Genomic DNA, 22,275 nt, shown 5'->3' with positions numbered 1-22,275 from the left:
CTACTTAGTATGCAGTTTTAATACAGGTCCACCTTGCTCTCTCCTCTTGAAATGGTATAATCAGGGACAGGAAGTAGCAGCCACCCTAAAGGTTAGACTAGGCCAAGACAAAAAGCTTATACTACAACTCCCACTATACATCTGCAGAGGGGGGCGGATATGACGTTAAAGGCGGAAGTCGAGGTAGAGAGATGCGGAAGTTGGAAAGTTCTTTTCTGCTTATTCGCTCTCCCTTGTCGTTGGATTGAGCAGCGGGTTGGCTGAGTTGCTGGGGAGCGTGAGAGCGGAGGAAGTCTGATCCCACCGGCTCGCCGTCGAAAGCGTGGCGGCCATCTTGTGCGGGAGGCGATCGGTAGCGAAGGACGGAGGCGGCTGCGCTTTCCCACTTCCTGCCGTCTCCTTCTCTAGCAGCTGGTGCTGGGGTGCTATGTCCGCCGAGAGCCCGGAGCCCGCCTCGGCCGAGGAGCAGAAGGTGGGTGGCCGGGTCGGGCCTCCTCAGGGCACGTGGGGGAGGGCGGCCACTCTCTCCGGAGCTGTGTCGGTTCCGGCCGCCCTCGGGGCCCGGGGCCGGGTCAGCTGCGGCCCGGCCGGCTCAGCAGCGTGCTCCGTCTCTGGCGGCTGACGCTCCCCTTTCCCGGCCTGCGGGGGCCGCTGATTCCATCGGGGCGCGGTGCCCCGGGCCTGAGCTGCCCTTCGGCTCTGCCCGCGCCGAGGCCCCGCTTTGCTCCTGGCCAGGGACTGAGGGGAGCCCCCAAAGCGCGGGGGCCGCTGCCGGGCAGCAGGCCGGGTTCCTTGCGGGATGGGGATTGTCTCGGTTGGGGCGCGTTGCCGCCGCCGAGCCTGGCTGGGGAGGCGCCTCGGGAGCGGGTGTACGCGAGCTCTTAGCTCGGGGGCTGCTTCCCCGCAGGAAGGGTGGCGTGGCGCGCAGCCCCCTGCTCCGGCTCCTGCACTGAAGCGTCCACTGCAGGATCAGGGCTTACCCGTGCTGAGCTCTGTCCCGGGGGGTGTTGCTGGCTGCGGGCACTTGGGATGTGTGACTGTAAGCGGAGCAGGGTGTTGTAGGTCCCCGGCTCCATAGCTTAACATGGCTGAGAGGTGAAAAACGCTAAGATATTGACCCTTGCACATTGTTTCACAAGGAGGAATTTTATTCTTCTGATAAATAAGCCATTAATATGCCTGGGGCTGCGGGGAATGATCACTTTCCCTCTCCTCATTACTTCCAGGGCCTTTCCCTCTCCCCCAGCTAGTCTCTGTAGTCGTCTATGTTCTAGGGGTCTGAGGTCTTCACGTGCAGCCTTAGTGGAAGGAAACTATCCACCATTTTACCAGCATCCTAATTGCTGAGTGGCTCAAGGAGCAGCAGGCAACTTGAGCGTCTTTCTCAGCTTTTCCTAGAGGCCATAAAGAATGGAGAGCATCCAAAACAAAACTGCTGTACCATACTTATGACCTGTCATCATTGAAAATGGCCATTTTAAAAGAAATCATTGGCCAACTTTAAAACATTACATCTGTTACTTCTAGCATCTTGGAGTTTGAAAACTGGAATCTAGCTTCCCTAGTTTTATGCTGTCTTTGCTTTTTTCCCCCTTGATTTGGACTACAAAAAGTCTCTCTTCTTTTTAGGCTTGTATTATCGCTATATGGTCTTGCGTTGCAAACGTTATGTGGTTTTGGGGGGGGCGGGGTTGGTCAAGTTTTCGTAATTGGACTTAAGTTATGGAATCACTTCTGTTGTGCTGAAGTGCTGTAACTTTTTACCCCAAACAGTCTAAATTTAGGTGATAGCCTTAAGAGAGCAAATATATGTCTACATTAGCACTTTTGTAGGTATAACTTATGTCGCTTAGGGGTGTGGAAAAAGCACACCCTTGAACAACATTAGTTACGCTGACAGAAGTGTCAGTGTAGACACCCCTATGTCAGCAAGGAACATTCTCCCACCAATATAGCTGCTGCTGCTCATTGGGGGTGGTTTAATTATGCAAATGGGAAAGCGCTCTCTCTCATTGGTATTGAGCAGCTACATGGAAGACCTTTCAGTGGCACAGCTGCATCGGTACAGCTTTGCCACTGTAAGCTCTCAAGTGTAGACAAAGCTCTGCCGTTATCCACCTATTTTCTTGTGTCTGACCTGAACCAGCTGAACTAGGTAGAAAGGGTTTGGGGCTAATGTTGACTGATTGAAATGTCTTAATGAAGACCTTAACCAGTTCAAACTTCCTAAAACAAGTACAATTTTCTGTGTTCAATAGCTTAATGTTCTTAAGGTTGGAAAACATTTGTGGAAAAACTATTGACGGGACAGTGTTGCTATCCAGAATGTAGTAGAACACACATTTCAGACTATGCATCGCTATCAGAATAGCTCTGTATATGTGAGTATTCTTAATACTAAATTATGCAACAATATAGCTTATATCTTTTTTAGAGTTCTAGTTCAAGCAATTGACACAGGCTGAAAACTTTACGATATTAACCAAATATCAATATGAAATCTTCAAAGTTTAAACACTTAATGGAGATTGTTTTGGAACCAAACCCTGGATCACTGTTCTGGTGCTGTAGTTCCACTGTGAAATTGATTTGAAATAGACCCAATCTAGTTTAATAGTCTAAGAAACTTAAAAGAACAAACTTCGAATTATAAAAACTGAACTCAAATTTGATTTACATCCTGTTAGAATGTTGTATGTGCAATTGTTACAAAGTTGTATTAATGGAATTCAAACCATTTAATAAACTGCATACTAGATTTTATTGACTAGTAGTTTAATTTGTGCACCCTCAAGTTGTTTCATTTGGGAGTTGGGAACATCTTGCCCTGCCCTCTTCCCAATTGTCAACTAATAGTAAATTAACAACTCTTTCAGGGTTACTTGCTTTAAAATCTGTGCATATTGTCACATCTTTGATGTTCAGTCTTGGCACATAAAATCAGTGTTGTTTTATGTGCCAAGAACAAATGCAGGAACCCTGTGACAAGACAGGAAAGCAGTTTGCACAGTCATGACCAGTATTTCCACAGGGCAAATCAAATGCGGTCTTTTGGAGCAGGAAATGAGAAATATTGCCTGAAAGATTTAGCAATGTTTTGTCTGGGAAAATGTCACTGTTCTAATAAAATAACATTCTGATAATCCAGTCTAGAACTGTAGTATCTCTGTATCACTAAAGTTATGCACCCAGAGAAAAAAATCTTACAAAGCTCTGGAAGCACAGAAATAAACCCTGATTCAGTAAACACTTAGAACTGAAACTCGGACAATTCTTTAAATTATAAACTTTTTATTTTGCAACACTATCTTCTGTGAAAATCTGACTTTCAAATAACTCTTGTATTTGGATATAGCCCGATAATCTGAACTGGGCAGGGGTGGTTAAATCATCAGAAGTTTTTCTAGTTGAAAGAGTTACATTTTAGAAACCTTTACTGTATGCTTGTTAGAGTAGAGGAATACAAAATGTTAAATAAGGGCTAAAAATAACTTGAAACTTCACATACACCCAGACCAGTTTCTTGTCTTTGGTGTAAAATTTGTGGGTGGGAAGGGGGTGCTCTATCACAAAATACCTATCATTTGCCAAAGAATGATAATGGGCTTTGTCAGTTCATTTTGTCTAGCCTTAGAGCAGTGGTCCCCAACCTTTTCATCTGGCGAGCGCCAGACGAAGGACTATGGCGGCGGTGGAGCATCCACTGAATTTCTGCAGCATTTCGGCGGTGACACCTCTCAATGACGTCACTTGTCGACGGCAGGCGGTGTCATCGAGAGGCGTTGCGGGCACCACGTTGGGGACCCCTACCTTAGAGCTTCAGATGTCCAAGAAGCCTCTCCTGAGAAGCTGCATCGAGAGGCGTCGCCCCCGAAATGCCGCCGAATTTCGGCGGCATTTCGGCGGATGCTCCACTGCTGGCCAGGACGTGGGCGCATTTAGATGCCCCGCAGGCACCGCGTTGGGGACCCCTACCTTAGAGCTTCATATGTCCAAGAAGCCTCTCCTGAGAAGCTGCAGTTTACTCCTGTTTGAATATCTGTTTTTGCCACAGCAGTTTATCTTGGATTCAATTTATTGGTCTTCAGATTTTTATTTTTGTAAAATCTCCCTTTGGAGTACTCTCGATGCTTTGTTCTGGTATTCCTATTGAGCAGACTATAGTTTGGGAAGAACTGATAGTCACTTCTTTGAGTCATATAATTAGAAGAAACTGTACATCTACATATTTAGATTTTTTTTGTCCTGATAGGGAAAAGGAAGCTGTGCATTCTGATCTCTGCTCCAAAATTTCATTGAGGTCTTGGCTAAACTATAGGGAAAAATCGATCTAAGCTACGTCGACTTCAGTTACGCTATTCACGTAACTCAAGTTGCATAGCTTAGATCTACTTACTGCGGGGTCCACAATACGTGATGTCGACAGGAGACGCTCTCTTGTTGACTCCCTTTACTCTTCTCGATCTGGGGGAGTACAGGAGTCAATGGGAGAGCGGTCTGTGGTCGATTGAGCAGGTCTTCGTAAGACCTGCTCAATTGACTGCTGATGCATCGCTTGTGTATCCCTGGGTAAGGGTAGACAAGCCCTGACAGTGCATTGTATGTCAGACATCTTGGTTTATCCTACTTAATAAAGAGTTGCAGAATTAATTCCTTTAGAGAGTTTGCATGCTTCCTTATGGCTGCCTAATACAGAAACATGTCAATTGTACATGGCCTTCCTCCAAATAAGTTGTCAAAGATCTGTCTGGATTTTGCTTTATGTAACATGTCTAGAGAATGTATCCTTTTCCGGAATTCACTAATGCCATTGATTTATGGGTCTCCACTGTTCTAATCAGTAGTAGACAACCATATTCTGCATCCTGTTCAGGTATTAATACACTTAATTAGTTTTGCTACAATAGCATAAATGCAAATTCTATGTTTTTTGACTTCATGGTAATATGCTAGCTTGTCAACACGTAAACTAGCACAAGCTGAGTTTCCTTTAAGAGACAGCAACACAGGGTATTTATGTAAGATGTTGGATGTTGGCCCTCATTTATTAATGCCACTATATGGAGATATTTGTGTGTCTATTGTCTTAAATGTCATATTTGTCTTAAATATTCTGTCTTTTCTGGCTTTTAGTTGAGTAAAGGTGCTGTGTGAGGGTCACATTTACCGAACATCAACAATCTATAGCTATAATAACTAGGACTCTCAAGCTATTAGCTGTCAGAGCTTGTCAGAACTTGCATGGAAGACTTCCTGGGAAAACACATGGTTTTGTACAAAGTGATGGTATTGTGTTCAATTGGGTATCACACTTCTGTCTACACACACACAGTGTGATAGAAGGCACCTGTCATGCTGTCTGGAGTGGCTCACAACTGCTAGTTCCAATCTTAGGTCAGACTGTCAGAAAACAGGGCTGACACTCCAACCTGGTATATTCTATAATTAGATTTCACCAAGCCTGTAACAAATGTGAACTCCTGAATCACTATATCAGTACTACACTATATCAGTACTACTTCTCTAGCCCATGTTGCCACCAAGACAAACTGAACTTTGTGATAATGGTCTCACAAACCAAAAATCACACATCAGGTTTCTCCCAGTACCAGACGACCAGTGACTTGCCCTCAGATCAGTTCGTACTCTAGATCTGACATCAAAGACAATGCTGTCAGCCAATTCTCTAATAAACTAACTAAAGGTTTATTAGCTAAGAAAAATAAATGAGTTTTTGAGAGGTTAAAGCAGGTAAAATACATTAACCTGTGAGTCAAAGTTTGTAAATCCAAAATGATAGCAGAGATGTAGTAATCTGCCAGTGTCCCAAAGTCTTTTCAGGGCTACCTAGAATAACTCTAGGGATTTCCATCTTTTTGTTTAGTTGTTCTACCCTGTTAAAATCGAAACAGTCCAGAGGTAAGGATCTTCCGTTGAATTCTTCTCCGTACAACAATTTGATGATTGTTTTTACTCACATAATGGCCAATTGCTTTGAATTAGCATTTCCACCTACAGGGATATTACTCCTGGGAGAATTCTGTGCCCCCCCCAAAATTTTTTTTTTTGCACACAATATTTTAAAATTCTGCAAATTTTATTTGTCAAAAATAACACTACATAATCACATCAGTTTCAACTATTTTGGTAATTTATTTAAAAATACCTTTCAGCAAGTATGTCTGTGACAATACAGACACACAAAGAATTTCCCCAGGAGTAGAGTTAAAGAAACTGCTGTGACAACCCAGTTCCTGTTTCTCTCCCTCCTCTTCCCCTCTCTCTCTCTCCCTCCCTCCTCTCCCAACCCCCTGCCGAGGCCAGATAGCCACAACCCCTCCCCATCAGAGACCAGCTGTGGGGCCCTCTTGGCCCAGATACCCGCAACCCCTTCACATGGCTCCTAGAGCCCAGCTGGAGAGGGCCCCCCCTTGCCCAGACACCCACCCCTCTCCCCCAGAGCCCAGCTGCAGGGGTCCCCCCCCTTGCCCAGATACCTGCACCCCCCTCCACACACATCTCAGCTGCAGGCTCTCCCCAGCCCAGACACTCACCCCCATACCCCTCAGAGTTCAGGGATCCAGAGGGAGAAACAGCCTGATGCTCAGTCCCAGGCTTGTGTGGAGTTTCCTGTGCAGCACCACCTCCTTCCCTCCAGGCATGCTGGGAACTGCAGCTGCTGGGAACCCTGTAGGTCCCTCCCCAGCAGTGTCTTCTGTGTGAAGTGGACTCTGCCGGGTCAAGTGGTCACTAGTAGTGGCCAGCAGCACTGCAGCCCATTTCGGGGGTGGGGGGGGGGGGAGGAAATTCTGCGCGCACAACATTAATATCTGCAAAATTTCTGCAGTGTGCAGTGGTGCAGAATTCCCCCAGGAGTAGGATATGCATAATGTGAATGTCTGCTATTACATTATAATAGGAATAGATAAGTGCAAACAATACAAGTAACATTCCATTAGTTTTCATGAAGTTCTAACACCTGAATATACTTCATTAACACATACTTTGATCTAGGGTTATTTAATTACCAGGCCTGTATAATGTAAATGTAATAGTAAGCAACAGGATATAGACAGGCGAAAACAATACAAATAACATCTCCTTTGAGCTCTGTTAATTCACAAGTGAATTGCCTTGAATATGTGCTACTACATTTAACTCCTTTTGATATTCACACACAAGTGAATTGGCCTATGGGTCTGGCCTGAGCTGATCTGTCAGCATCACAACACTGTTGTTGGAAGTGATCTTTATATGTGAAAAGATGTCTTGATTAGTACAACCTCCAAATGAGATGCCATTTACTGTTCAATGCAACTTCATGGGACTGTTAAAACTAGGCAAAACAAAAAAATGTACTGGAGGGTACAACATTGCCTTGGCAGAGAGGTGAGTTAGATGACTTGATAGGTCTTCCATATCTGTTTATCAGCTGGCTGCTTTCTTGTTCATTAATGCATTGCAATAGACTAGTTCAAGTGCTCCTGCATGGTGTGGCTATACTGTCATTGAATTTTCTGTGAAGATTCCAAAGTCCTTCCTCATAAGATCCTGCAAATTCGGAGCCCATCAGTATTTGAGGAAGTTCAGTCTTTTTGCACAATCTTAACAAACTGAATTTAATGTAATTGTGTAATCTAATTATCCAGTATATTTAAGTTAGGAGTGTCTCTCAATTCTCCACTGTTGAGTTGTGTCTGGACAGAAAAATATTGCATGTGGTAAATCCTCTGGCTTTCCAAACAGGTAACAAGGGGAAGGATGATACCAGAGAGAGGCTTTAATTATGGTAACATTTAAAGATGAGCTGGATGCAGTTGGGTGACAATCTCAGTGAGAGTTCTCATCCCTTTACTTCTTGTCCAAAAGTCTTGCTGTGTCTTCATTTTCACAAGAGGAGCATTTAGCCAGCCTTACAGATTAAAAGCAGCAGCAACCAGCCTAAATCAAAAGGGCCTCCCCAAAATCTTGCCATGGTTGAGTACCAGAAGTAGTCTAAGCTTGGCCTCTGCATTGGAAAGTAACATCAACAAAACAGTATTGAATAGAAGAAAATACTTTGTTTCTGAAAATGATTGGTCTGATGATGATTTCATGCATATGGAAGATATGCACGTGCTCTTTCATATATACATATAATACGAGCAAATAAGCAAAGTAGAGGATGATGTTGAAAAACAAGAGGCCACAAATTCTTGTGTCTGTAGAGTAGACATCTTTAAAATGTTGAATCACTTGATCTGTTGTATGCATTGGTCTGTTCCGTCGGTGCGATGGACATTACTCAATGTCTTTTATATCCTTTTATATCCAGGGCCTTTTATATCCTCTGCCATGTACTTTATCAGCCTGTGGAAATCTGTTAGAACGTATATCAGACTACTTAGAGATTCATTAGTATTCCATAAAAGGCCAGTATTTACAAATGTGCTATAATTTCCTGACTATGATGGCAGGTAAGGTTTCAGAGCTGTACTATTCTGATATTTGTATGCAGTGTGTGGTGATGCTAATACTCCATAGCTATAGTACAGTCATGAAAGAGGAGTCTCGTCACAAACTAACATCTACACAGATCTTTTCTTGTGCAGCCTTAAGTAGGATGCAGCAGGGATACTTGGAAAAGGTCCCGCTGGCACTTATATAGAATTCAAAAGCTTTTGAACCACCAATTTTAGATTGAGAAATTACGCTTGCTCTATGAAATTGGATATATTGGCTGATATAGTGTTATCAGCTATTTGTAAAATTGGAGTCCGAGATACAGCAGGAATCTTTTTTGCCTTGTATATTTAATTTTAAGATGCGGGGGGCACTCTATAGTTGCTGCAATCAAAGCTCTTGGAAAAATGCTGAACAGTGTCTAGTCAAATCATCTCTAATAGTTTGTGGCATCAGATGGCTAACATGGATCAGTGTGCTATTGAATTGCGTAGTGGGGGAGTTCTGGCATAGGTGTTTACAGAAATAATTTTTTTAATTGCATATGTTTCAGGAAATGGAAGATAAGGTGATCAGTCCAGAAAAAGTTGAAGAAGCAAAATTGAAAGCAAGATACCCTCATCTAGGCCAAAAGCCTGGGGGTTCAGATTTCTTGAGGAAGAGGCTTCAGAAAGGAGTGAGTTCTGTTTTGTAAATTGATTGATACAAGTCTCATAGCATGGAAAAGTAAATGTGGAATGCTTATTGCTGTGACTTTCCTCCCCCTCGTCCCCCATACTTATGCAGATAACACGTACATGCTGCTAAGGTTTTTTGTTGAGCCAGAGAGTAATGCTCTGTACCCTTACCCTAGACTAAAGCCATGCAGTGTTCAAAATCCTTTAATGTTATTTTTGAAGTCAATAACTTGTACACTATAGCAGTGTAACCGTGCCTAAGTGGGTCACAAATGAGGATGCCAAATTCAGGATGAATTGCTGAGAAAATAGGGCAGATACACCCTAAGATTGGTGGCTAATCTCCCATGGGTTATACCAGACCAGCAACAGAAGTAAACTTCTGTTTCACCACACTGGCTAACAAGAAGTCATAACAGCAGTTTCCTTGGGCATCCCAGTCCTTGTATTACCACCAAAAACACTGGATTTAGAGATGAATGGTTCTTTACAACCAGTCTCATCAAATAAAAGGTTCTTCTGATCCCAAAGGACCAGCCACACACCCAGGTCAAAATATAACTCAGATCTTACCCAAAAATCATGCTGATGCCAATCCTTTAGTATCTAAAGGTTTATTTATAGAAAGAAAGAAACGTGAGAGTTAAAATTGGTTAAAGGAATCACATGCATACAGTAATTACAAAGTTCTTGGTTCAGGCTTGTAGCAGTGGTGGAATAAACTGCTGGCTTAAGTCAAGTCTCTGGCTGCTTCCAAATCATGGTGAGTTCCTCAGTCCATTGGTTAGAATGCTCCAATTAGGATAAGTTCATAGTCCAGAGGCTTGGGCATGATAGAGGCAAAATGGAGGGGTTTCCAGGGCCTTTTATATCCTCTGCCATGTGGTGGGAAACCCATTGTTTCAAAAAAGGAAAAACCCTCAACACAGGTAGTGGAAAATTACAGGTAAAAGATGGAAGTTTGGAATCACATGGGCAGGTCACATGTCCCTGCCCAGTTTCACTCTGTCCTTGCAGGAAGCCATTACCTGTACTCCGACAGCATGTTTACAGGACAGTCCACTCAGTGTAGATGGGTATCTCCCATGGTCCATTGTAAGTTAAGTGTCCTTTCGATGGGCCACTCAATTTGAACAGTCCCTCCAAGATGTGTTGGCTGACTACCTTGTTAATTACCCCAGGAGCAAACATTTGAAATACAGGTATAGAGCCAATACTCATAATGTCAAATACAAAAACGATACATGCATACAGATAGCATGAGCATAACCAGCAACTCATAACCTTTTCATAGACCCCTCACTTGACAACCTTTGCACAAGATTTGTTGCAAATGTATAACAGTGGTTGCAACAATGATCTATATCAGTGGTTTTCAAACTATGGGTCGCGATCCAGAACTGGATCGCAGAAGCTCTGATCAGCACCACTGACTGGGCCTTTAGAAGTCCTATCTGCAGTGCGGCACAGTAAAGCAGGCTAGTCCCTACCTTTTCCGACACCGCGCTGCGTCCCAGAAGCGGCCAGCAGCAGGTCTGGCTCCTAGGCGGGGGGGCCACGAGGCACCGGCTCTGCACTCCCGTTGGCCAGGATGGTGCCTGCGGGCAAGAGCCACTTGCGTGCTTCTGCCTAGGAGCTGGACTTGCTACTGGCATCTTTCGGGGTGCAGCGCGGTCCATGGTGCCAGGACAAGCAGGAAGCCTGCCTCTGCACCCTGGCTGCGCTGCTGACTGGGAGCTGCTGGAGGTAACCCTGCACCCCAAACCCCTCCCAGCCCAGAGCCATGACCCCCTCCTGCACCCCAACCCCCTGCCACAGCCCAGAGCCCCCCAAACCCCTCATCCCAGGCCCCACCTCAGAGCCTGCACCCCAGCCCGGAGCCCCTCATTCCTGGCCTCACCCCCACAGCCCTCACTCCCCGCACCCCAACCGTCTGCCCCAGCCCTGAGCCCCTCCCGCACCCCAAACCATTCATCCCCAGCTCCATTAGCTCACAGTCATCAATAGTTTTCTTCAACTGGGTTGCCAGGAAAAAAGTTTGAAAACCACTGGTCTCTATGGGCCTATTTTAATCAGATAACGTCACAAGCAGGAAAAGCCATGGGAAATGTCTGTTCATCCCTCCTGGTTTAGGATTGCCAAAAGTAGTGGCCACTCTTAAAAAATATTCACCCAAATTCTGAGTAACTACATGAAGACCATAATGGTTCATTGAAAGATGTGCCAATGTACTGTGGACATCACAGGCATTGTAGTCATAAATGTATCCCCCAGCCTGTAGAGAACGGATCTAATGGGTAGAATAGTATGGAATGAGTGAGCACTTTTGTTCTGTTCCAAACTCAGCCAGTGGTTTGTTTTGTTTTTTACACTGGGCAAGTGTCTCATCTATTTTGTGCTTTCATTCACCCATCTGTAAACTGTTCAATATGTTTGCGTGAAAGGCACCGTGTAAAGTGTCCTCTGTGATTAGATGAGCAGTCATGGTATGCCAGGTGTTGTGCAAGCTTCTGCAACCCATGCCAGTCCATACACCTTCAGATCTATAGCATCCTAGCTTTTATTGTTTATTGTGCAGCTCAACTGGGAGGGGCATATGAAAGTGACTTCAAGCCATCTTTAATCCCCCACCTACCAGCCAATGCAAAGTTGTGTTGGCAGTTAATGGCCCCCCAAAATTGGTGGGAGGTAGCAGCTGTGACATAGTGGGGATTTTCCCTTGTTATGTTGTATGTGAGCCTGTGTGAGTCTTATTGTTTTGCATGAATGCTGTGTGTGCCTGAGTTTCCCTGTATATTGCACCAATGTCCAGGTGGTGGGAATAAGGGTGTGAGACTTGTGTGGGGGCTATTCTAGCTGCCTGTACGGATGCTATGGCCACCCCTTTGTAACCTGAGACCCAGCAGGGGGATGTGATCAGATGACTCTTGGCCCGGGAAGCAAGACAAAGGCTGGAGGAGGAGCAATAAGCAGGGCAGGGGCCAGGCAGCTGGAAACGAGTCAGTCTCCGCTGGTTTGAGGCACAGGGGGAGGGCCAGAACCCTGGGTCTGGGCTTCCCTCTCCCCCCCCAAGATGGACTTGGCTGAAAGTCACTGATTTCTGTGCTAACAAGTTCTGTCCTATGCTGTGTTTCTGTCAGCTAATAAACCGGCTGGCGGAGAGTCACGTTTGACTGCGGAGTTAGGGTGCAGGGTGCTCTGGCTTCCCCAGGAGGCCCGCTCTGGCAGACTCGCTGCGGGAAGCACACAGTGTGGAAGGGGATGCTGAATGCTCTGAGGTCAGACCCAGGAAGGTCTAAGCTGTGTAAGCTTCTTGCCCTGGAGACAGTATGCTCAGAGAGAGGATGCTCCCCCAGAGTCCTGGCTGGCTTTGTATGGAGTCGTTCCAGAGCATCACCCTGGTGACTCCGTGATAGCAACTTTCTGAATGTCCTCTTTTCCTGTACCCTGAGCTGGAACAGCTGCTACACAGGTCCTTTGCCGCATGAGTGGAATTCTCAGGTAGCAGTAAAGATCGCTTTTTGGTGCTTTGCTGTTGGAGCAGCACAGGTCAGCCAGAGTATGGTCAGGATCTTGCCCAGTAGATGAAGCCAGTATAAATGAGGCTGAATTGGGAATGGTTAACCACATTATTATAGGAGTACTTGTGGCACCTTAAAGACTAACAAATTTATTTAAGCATGAGCTTTCGTGAGCTACAGCTCACTTCTTCGGATGCATAGAATGGAACACACAGACGGGATATTTATACATACAGAGAACATGAAAAGGTGGAAGTGTTGCATACCAACAGGCAGAGTCTAATCAATTGAGATGAGCTATCGTTAGCAGGAGGAAAAAAACTTGATAGCTCATCTCAATTGATTAGACTCTGCCTGTTGGTATGCATACTTCCACCTTTTCATGTTCTCTGTATGTATAAATAATTCCCTGTCTGTGTGTTCCATTCTATGCATCCGAAGAAGTGAGCTGTAGCTCACGAAAGCTCATGCTTAAATAAATTTGTTAGTCTTTAAGGTGCCACAAGTACTCCTGTTTTTTTTGCGGATACAGACTAACATGGCTGCTACTCTGAAACCTCACATTATTATAGTTCACCTGTGCAATCCATAGATGTAAGGTAAGTGCACAGAGGTATGTTCCCGGATTATCTTCACAGAATCTGAGTTGAGGGTTTTTTGTATGATCGTTGGAGTACAATGAACATGTTCATTCAATTATGCTCAGAGAAAACATTTGTTTTTAAACAGAATATCTAAATATGTGCTTATGTTATCTCTTGAACTATTCACTGCAGTTAAATATAATGTTGCACTACGAAGGAAGTTATGGTCAATATGATTTTGCTGGTTATAGTTTATTTCAATTAGGGAACTGGTATATGTTATAATGGCAAAAAGGCTGCATTAGCAGGGTTTTCCAGTTAACTTCAAAGTATAGACCTGGCCTAAGACTCTCAGGAGGAAAACAGATTTGGGGACTGTAATGCATTGGCAATCCAAGGTTGGGATGCAAATTCCAGAGTCCCCTGTCACCAGCCCTTCCCAGTTAATTGAGGGGCTGTTAGCTCAGGCACTGTATATTGCAGCTGCTATCATACTTAATGGAGAGGCAGTCAGGGCTCAAGCTGTTCAGGGCTTCACAGTTGAAACCAGTACCTTAAACTTCTCCTTAATGGGTGTAATGTGCTCTCTGTATTAAACACTTAACTAGTGAGTTACATGTTCTACAGTATTTAACTTCCAACTGACTTGAATTTATAAACCTATAAATAGGGTAATCCGTTCCAGAGGTGATACAGATTAATACAGAATACTTTCTCCATTACTAGAAGCTTAATTTTAAGTCTGATTTTTGGCCTCCTTGTATAACCTAAAAATAGTCACATAAGCCTCAAAACTGGCAAATCTGGGACTGAAGTAGAGAATCTCCTTTACAATATATGTAGTGAATGGGACAGCAGGTTCCTGGATTATGTTTGACACTTTGCAGCAAAAAATAAAGCCAGAAAAAGATGAAAAGTTTAGTTTACTAAACACCATTAGCTGAGACCTAATGGGTAGCAGTAAAATTTGGTTTGCCTGCTCCAGCCACTATAAAATTAGGTCTCAAATTGTGGTTTAAATATCAAAGTTGTAAATCTCTAGCCTTTTCTTTGCAGAGTCCTCAAAATGTAACCAGACTGAGAAAAGGGGTTGACATTGCAGATTCTCTCCACTCCCAACTGTCTGATTTATAAGTAAAACAAAGACCATCCTTATACAGCCAATTAATATTTGGGAAGAACAGTCTTGTTATGTATTGACACTTCTGGTAGACTTGAACCATCTACATGTCTCACTTTTAAAGGGACACTAACAACTTAAATCACACTTCTGAATTTTAATTGTCCGATTTTGTTTTATTTACTGTTTTATTTTACTGGCTTTTTTCAATATTCTCTGCGTTAGACAGTGTTCTATGTGTAGCGGGTTCACTGTATAATCACTTCCCTTCTTTGTTCATTGGTTCTTTTAATATGCAGTGTGGGAAGACACTTAAATTGAATTGTCTTTGGAAATAAAGCAAAATTTTTGTTAGTAATTAGATTTTGGAGGATGGGGCACATGTTTACATTTCCATAATCATTGTTAGCCCATTGATACAGGGGGGTAAAATATGGCAGTGCATATTATGACTTCTGTTCATGTGGCACAGTGGCTCAGTTTTGAAGCAATTGTTTCTACAGTCTGCCACAAGTCTTCAGGAGGCAGTTTTCTTCTATGTCCATTTTGCTTCGTCTCTGACACCACTTTCGTTTGGCCAAAGACAAAGAGCACTGTCCCTTCCATAAATGTAGTAAACTCTACACTGTCCTTTTCTGTTACAGAAATGTAAGAGCAAAAACTAGTATTATGGGGGGAATCACAAAGACACTCAGGGCTAGATTTACAAAGGGATTTAGGTGCCCTCGTGGAATTTACAGCCCTGAGTTAGATGCTCGGACTCCCTACAATGGACCGGGAGAGTTAGGTGTCTAAGAATGGGACTAGTACAAACCACCACACTGAGTGGGGAGCGGCCTAAGCCAGTCAGTAGGAAATGCCAATGCCTAAGCTCCACTCCTCAAAGAGAGTTAGGTTCGTAAGTCTGGGCTGGAGGGAGGCAGCCAGCTCCACTTGGGATGTGCAGCCATGATCTCTCTCCTCGAATTAGGTACTGAAGCTGCTGTGTGTGGTGGGGTGGGGTTTTTTTTGTAAGAAATGCAGTAGCAAGAGGCAGCATCCCTGTTATCACCTTTGGTTAGGGCATGTTGGAGACCTGGGCTCAATTTCCCCAGCTGCCTGACGTGGCGAAGGGATTTGAACTTGGGTATCTTACTTCTCAGGTGAGTGCCCTAACCACGGGGCCATGGGATATTCTGGTGTGGGGGTGTCTCAGTGCATCCTTAGTTTTTTGTTTTGTTTTTTTTGTTTTTCCTAAGACCATAATTAAGGCTATGATTTAATCACGGCAGTCACGGATTCTGTGATTGTTACGAGACCTCCGTGACTTCTTCCCCTTCAGCAGCCAGCTCCGGAGCCAGGGCTGCATGCCTCCCCTGTGGCTACAGCTGCTGGAGGCCAGGCTGTGTCCCCCCTTCCTCCTCTTCCCCATGGGGATGGGGCTCAGCCTGTCAGTCCCTCCCATGGAACTCTAGCTGTCATTCCTCCTACCTAGCTCCGCCCCCCCACCCCCAATTATTTTTAGTAAAGTTACAGACAAGTCACCAGCTCCCATGAATTTTTGTTTGTTGCCCATGTATCTATCTGTGACTTCTACTAAAAATAACCGTGACAAAATCTTAACTTTAACCATAGTACATGCAGCTCAGGAAGGATTTTCTGTGAATGTGGCCGTAACTAATTTAGCTGTATAATGTGAAGTCTAGTTAAATATGTTGGGTGCACTGTTTTTTAAAGGAAACACAGCTCTTGGATTCCTGGAGCAGACTCTCTATCCTTTGGACGTTCTAAGATAGTTTGGTTGTCGAGGTACATGATTCTGAGTTATGGAGTTCACTTAGCGCACCATGCTTTTCAGGTCGGGGGTTGAAGTCCTTGAGAGTGAATGAAGCCTCCTGTTCTTTTGAGAAATATGGTCAGTAGCAAAGTGCTTATACAACAGGACAGACCTGTGGTTACATGTGCAATCTTATCAGCGTTTCTTCACCTGCCATGCTTAACTCTGCCATCTTAATGTTTTCAACATACTGTTTTACTTTGGAGTGTTTAATAAAGCTACTGTGCCCCAAATGGGGTAGAAAATAGTTTTGTTTTTTAACTCTTCATTCTTCTCCTTTCTAAGAGCACTGCTTTAATCTTCCCACTCAGTTATCTATTTCTGAAGTTTGAAATGGTCTTTGGTTCAATAACTGATGTAATTTCATTCATGTATTTCAATTCTTAAATATTTTTGTCTTCTAGCAAAAATACTTTGATTCTGGGGATTACAACATGGCTAAAGCAAAAATGAAGAACAAGCAACTCCCTACCGCAGCTCCTGACAAGACAGAAGTGACTGGCGATCACATTCCCACTCCACAGGACCTTCCTCAGCGGAAACCATCTCTTGTTGCTAGCAAGCTGGCTGGCTGACTAGAATGGCTGAACTGCATGAATCTTCTCATTCCCGTTTTCTCCTGAATAGTTATTCCTCACTTTTTTTTTTTCTTCCCCCTCCCCCTTACACTAAGTCATTGAGACTGACAGCTTTGCAGGTAGTGGTAGCGTGTGCTGCTATTGTAAGGGAGTACTGTTGAGAGTAAAATGTGTAGTACTTGGACTAGTTGAGAACAATGCACTGATAAAAAGGACAGGTTTGGTTAGAGCAATGTAAAGTAATTTACTTGAAAATGTACATATTGCCTATTTCCTAGTGTAGGACTGGTTTCAGCAAGTGACAATAGCAAGTTTTTACAATTTTTAATGTTTCTGCTTTCCTTATTTCACCTTAATTGCAACATAGTATGTTTGTATTTAATATATCTACCTGTTGTGTTGCTTTTTCTTCTGTGTTTGATTTCTGTTTTGTTCTCTAAAATAGAGGTTTAGACCACAAGTTGCTAGAAGGTAAAGCATGTATAAAAACAATACCAGGGCTCTGAATGAATTTGTGCATCTGCTCTTGAACTTGAATGGCCTTAAACCTGTTTCAGCTTTAACAATAGACTTTTACTTGGGCAATATTTGCCCATTCTCATGTAACTCTTGTGAACCTAGTGCTTATTTACAACTGCCTGTTGAAGCTGGTATTATTTTCAGTTCTGTAGTGTAGAACACACTTTTGTTGAAGATGTGAATGAAGTGTGCATGTGCATAGACTGTTGAATTCACTCTTGTGCCATTTTTGTAAATACAATAGTTTTGCACAACCTTTTGCAATTGTCTATTAATTTTACATTTTAAAAAGCAGACTGTGCCAGCCAGAAGCACAAATGATTCTGTACCTTTGAAAGTCTCAGCCTGAAACTGTGCGCTCAGAATCTTGCTGCTGAACGTAACAAACTTGTATACCCAGGATTCATGAAACACTTAATATAGACACTTGATTGAGTTGGTCTTAACCTTATGCTTTTGCAGCTGTATTTTTTTTTGTGTGTAACAACCTCCAATGTTCATATATGGTCATCTGAATTATGTACCTATGGGCATTTGAAGGCAGGTGTCCATTCTGTTCAGTATCTTTTAAATCTATAGTTTTTAAAGTTGAAATGCTTTGTGGGATATTTGGAATTAGAGAAATAAATGTATGAAAACTTATACTGTCCTTGAGGGGTTCCCCTGATGACAGCCTTCAGAACTACTAGGGGTTACTAAGAAATTAGACAGGTATTAATGCATTTGGAATATTTAACATTTTTAATTGAAAGGATTTGAAATCTTGTTTTGCTGAACTCTTAAGGTGGCGATATAATATATAGACTTATTGATGGGACATCTTAGTTCTTTGTGTTGCTCAACAAACCCTAACTGGTTTTGATCAACACCAAGAATAGAAACTTGTATTATACATGTGATCTGTTGATTAACACAAGATGTGTCTATTGATAGATAATATTGTAGTTAGACATTTCAGTAAATAAGGATAAATTTCACTTTCTATGTAGACAATGCAGGTCATATGGGGACCTAAATTGCTAGATACAGCAGGTAACACTTAGAAGCTACCAAAATATAAATGTAATTACATATCAGAAAACTAACTGAGCATGGGAACAATATGAATCAGAACTTGCTCTTTTAGCTGGATCAGGTATTAGTTAATGAAGTGCTTGCTCTATAATGCTTACTAAAAACCAATTAACAACAAGGCTATACGTTCCTCTTTTGAAAGGAGGAGTTCAGAATTGTTCCTTCCCCTCTCCAAAAAAATCACCTCTCCAAGAAGACAAGAGTCTTGGGTAGCTTGCTTTTGTCATTCACTTTTTAAAGGAAAACTGCAACACAATTCCTTTGTGTAAACCCAGCCCCATCACAAGCATTCATGAAAGACTATTCTAATTACAATGTGCATTTAAAAAATCTTCTGTATTGTAATCATCCCAAAAAAAAGCTTGTGGGGGAAATGACCATTGAAGAAAAATTAGACTAATCTTTCTTCTTTTCAATGCCCCATCCCAAAGACAACTAAAAGGTCAGAAAACAAGGAAAAACTTAGTTAAGCTTAACTCAGACCTATTTGACCATGCACTATGGCCAAAGGGTCTGATCGTTTCCATAGGCACCGAGCACTTGTAGCTCTCATTGACTTCACCCATTTTGAAAATTCTGGTCTCTCCTCATAAAAGATGTAGCGGTAGATATGTTAATTATGTGTATGGTAGGTTTAGATAACTGTAAGGGTATTGGTGCAGGTTTAATTTGCATAATCTTGTCAGTTTATTTGACCTTCCCCCATTGTGGTCAAAGGAGGACACTCATCCCAGAGAATTTCCAAATCACACAGAAATCTGTTCCGTCTTACGTGTCTTTTATAGGTCTTTTTGCTAGTAATTCATAAAGGATATGCTAATTACAGTCCACTTTTTCCTTATCTTCCATTAAGATTATAACAGATTTGTGAATATTTTTCATGGGAACAGACTGAATAAACAGTAAAATTGATACCCTGTTTCCATAAGTAAAAAGTTAATCTGGGAAAGGAGAACAGTCTTATCATATCATAAGTGTATACCACAATAGCAAGGAAATATATCTATCTATATATAGAAGTAAACTGCTTTTTATAGATGTCTGTCCTAATGTGAAAATCCTTCCTTATTTTTGTATGTATGACTGAAAGCAAATGAAAAATTAGACCTACTGATAGGATTTAAGATTTGGTCTGAAACAAGATTCTAACAATTGAAAGTGACTCAATGTTCATTGTCAGTGACGCTACACAGTAATTCACTGGGTGAGTTGTCTTGACGTTTAGGGAGGTAAAAATGGCTTAAATTTAACATTCCATTCAGTCAGCTATAATTCACTATTTTGTACCATTGATTAGACACAAAATGCTTCTTGTCCATTCAGTGGCTTGCAGTTCTTAAAGTTGTAACAAATGCCATTGTAGATGATCCATGAGAAATACATATTTGAAGTACTGTTTTACTAACCAGGGAATGACTGATTTGTGAGCCTTAACCTCTTCTGATAAACCTCAGCAGCAGGCACAGCTAGTTTGATTATATACATTATTGATCATTAATTTAAGACTTAATGATGAAGCCCAATAATCGCTTCACAGTAGATCAAACTTGACTGCTAATCTACACCTACCTTCATCTTACTCTAGCAAGATAACTAAGCTATCCAAACTTGTGTACATAATGTATAATATGAGTTTTGCCATTTGATAAATAACCTTTTTCAGAGATCTATCTGCACTGTAGCCTGGTAGTCCCTTTCCTATCTTGCCTTTAAGGATAGGCAGTGATTAGCTAGTAGTACTCATGTAGGTTTATTATACATTAGCAAGTAGAACCAACATTTTATTCAAAATAGTTGCAAGTGGATTAATTAACAGCTTCAAAGATATGTCCCCAAACCTATAGCACTGAAGGCTTCCCTCATTGTTCATGGTACTGTAAGACAGTGTTTGTGCAAAGGCTCCAGGAGTGCTGTTTTGTTGGACATATTCTTTATACCCACTCAAGAAGTTAAGGTGATAAAATGTCAATTGCTTCTTACAAACATACACATTGTATAGTATACATAATAAATTGATCTACTTAGTTTTTATTGTGATGTGCAAATTTGTCTTGTCTTTACCATGGTCTCCTAAACCATTTTACATATCTTAATCTTTATGAAGAATTTCTAGAACCCAAATCTTGCTCTTCTGTATCACTAAAAGTATGACTGGGCCTCAGTTTCTAGTATGTTGGACTACAGAACTATCTTAATGTAACCTTGTTTATATATCAGCGCTTATTTGTCTAACATAGGCAATTAAAACTTACTGTTTGAAAATTTTAACTCCTTAACAAATGCTTGTTTCAGTGCCTTGCATTTTCGAGCGAAGGTGATTTCTGTGGGAATTAACTTTGCATCTAGAAGACAGCACTGCGATGATAGTCTTACCTCAACTTGGCCCTTAACGCCCAAATTTTGATGTCCAAAGTTTTACTAGTAACTTTAAATAGGAAAATACCAATTCGGTAAGCTGAAACCATGTTTTAATGTGTCTTCCTTTTGGAAGGCTTTCAGAATATTCGGAGAAGGCAGACTGACGTCCATGCATGAGAAATCAAGTGACTTCACTGAAAGGTAGTATTTTTTGGTTTAGAAGAGGACAGCTGTTTTCCTCAAACCAATCTATTTTACTATATGCCTGATAATGTAGCGGATTGCACTTGATAGCTTGATAGCCCTTTTCTTTAAAAACAAAACAAAACCCCAACCCCCCCCCCAAAAAAAAACTGTTAATATAAACAATCTTCCTCTTTTTAAAGGCATTCAATCTTCAATTTTCACTTACTCCATAAACCAAGAATATTTTCATATTTAGTCACTCAAATGGTGTGTCTTGATAATGAAGGCAAATACTGACCTTTCATGGTTGTATTTGTGGGCTACTGGACAGCTCATGCCAATCACATTCCCACATTAATGCAGCCTTTGGTATGAAACCTCTGATGTGTAAGTGAACTGGTCAAAGAGAGTGACAAAAGGCAGGGTGCAAGTCTTTCCAGTTGTAAGACTATTTTACAGCAAAATTTTAAAATTCTTCCACTGTACTATAGTTTCATGCCCCTGCTGAAACAGATGTGACTTCATTCCCGTTGAAAGTCAGTGCAATCCCCATGCCCTTTGAGTAGTTAACCAGCGAGAACAGACAGTTTAGACTTCTGCTGTCAGAGTACAGATTTCTCTGAAATCCTAAATAATGGCATATCCTGTGAATGTAAATGTTTTAGCCTAATTCCTAAACAACCATATTGCTATGGACAAAGTTTACAGTTCTGTGTACTGATCTTCATTTTTTATGTTCATTTAGATCCTCTAGACCAAAATATCTGTGCTAAAGACCCCATCTGCAGCTTTGCTGAAAAGATCATATTAAGGAATGCTGGTAGTAGTATTGGCAAACTAATCAATACCTAGAGATATTGATTACCCAGTAAGTCTGATGGGCATTGCCGCTTTGGAGGTGGTGGGACCAAATATGAATGGAGGCCTTGTATCCAAGACCATAAGTGATGTGAAAACCAAGTTGTGTGTACAAAAGCCTATACAATCCACTCCATAAAAGGGTGAACTCGTGCTGCAATTTTACTTAATATTTAAGTAGAGCTCCACCATGCAGTTTTCCAGCTGTGGCTTCTTTCATTTGGTAAAGGATGTCTGACCACAGCTTGAGCCTTCTCCCTGAATGTTGAAAGGTGCATGACTCTTCCTACGCAAAGCTGAACTAAGCACTAAATGAATGTTCAGTTACTTATTCCAGGAACAACTTTGTCTTGATCTACACCCTTGTCTAAAGTTGCATATGCACTGAGATTTATTTATTCCATTTTGAAAAAAACAAACCTCTACCAAACTTAAACATGTATGTTCCTTTATTTGCATCTGGAGCATTTTTTGTTGCTGTTGTTGCTTTGGGCTCTGTCCCAACCTAACTAAAAGGAGATATTTTCAGGAGTTATTTTTAA

The 22,275-nt window shown here is 42.1% G+C and overlaps 1 protein-coding gene across 2 annotated transcripts; it reads left to right on the top strand.

Moving 5' to 3' along the window:
* The first annotated feature begins 188 nt into the window (after positions 1-188).
* ARPP19 (cAMP regulated phosphoprotein 19) lies at positions 189-19,530 on the top strand. Of its 2 annotated transcripts, none has more exons than XM_039492243.1 (3): positions 189-472; positions 8,996-9,118; positions 16,565-19,530. In XM_039492243.1, exons 1-3 carry the CDS (start codon positions 428-430, stop codon positions 16,733-16,735), a joined length of 339 nt encoding a protein of 112 aa, XP_039348177.1. In that variant the 5' UTR covers positions 189-427; the 3' UTR covers positions 16,736-19,530. The 2 variants fall into 2 exon arrangements, with proteins under 2 accessions (XP_039348177.1, XP_039348178.1); XM_039492244.1 differs by lacking the exon at positions 189-472 and adding an exon at positions 2,274-2,381.
* The last annotated feature ends 2,745 nt before the right edge of the window (positions 19,531-22,275 follow it).

The sequence above is a fragment of the Mauremys reevesii genome, linkage group 10 (assembly GCF_016161935.1).
Source record: "Mauremys reevesii isolate NIE-2019 linkage group 10, ASM1616193v1, whole genome shotgun sequence".
Classification (NCBI taxonomy): domain Eukaryota; kingdom Metazoa; phylum Chordata; order Testudines; family Geoemydidae; genus Mauremys; species Mauremys reevesii.
The sequence above is the reverse complement of the archived record's forward strand: the minus strand, read 5'-3'. Positions and strand labels throughout refer to the sequence as shown.

What these genes read in the sequence shown, in the direction of transcription:
- ARPP19 (XM_039492243.1), top strand. Translation starts at nt 428, where the DNA reads ATGTCCGCCGAGAGCCCGGAGCCCGCCTCGGCCGAGGAGCAGAAG. An exon ending in CCTCGGCCGAGGAGCAGAAG is followed by an intron (nt 473 to 8,995) that starts GTGGGTGGCCGG and finishes CATATGTTTCAG; the next exon opens with GAAATGGAAGATAAGGTGAT. An exon ending in GGAAGAGGCTTCAGAAAGGA is followed by an intron (nt 9,119 to 16,564) that starts GTGAGTTCTGTT and finishes TTTGTCTTCTAG; the next exon opens with CAAAAATACTTTGATTCTGG.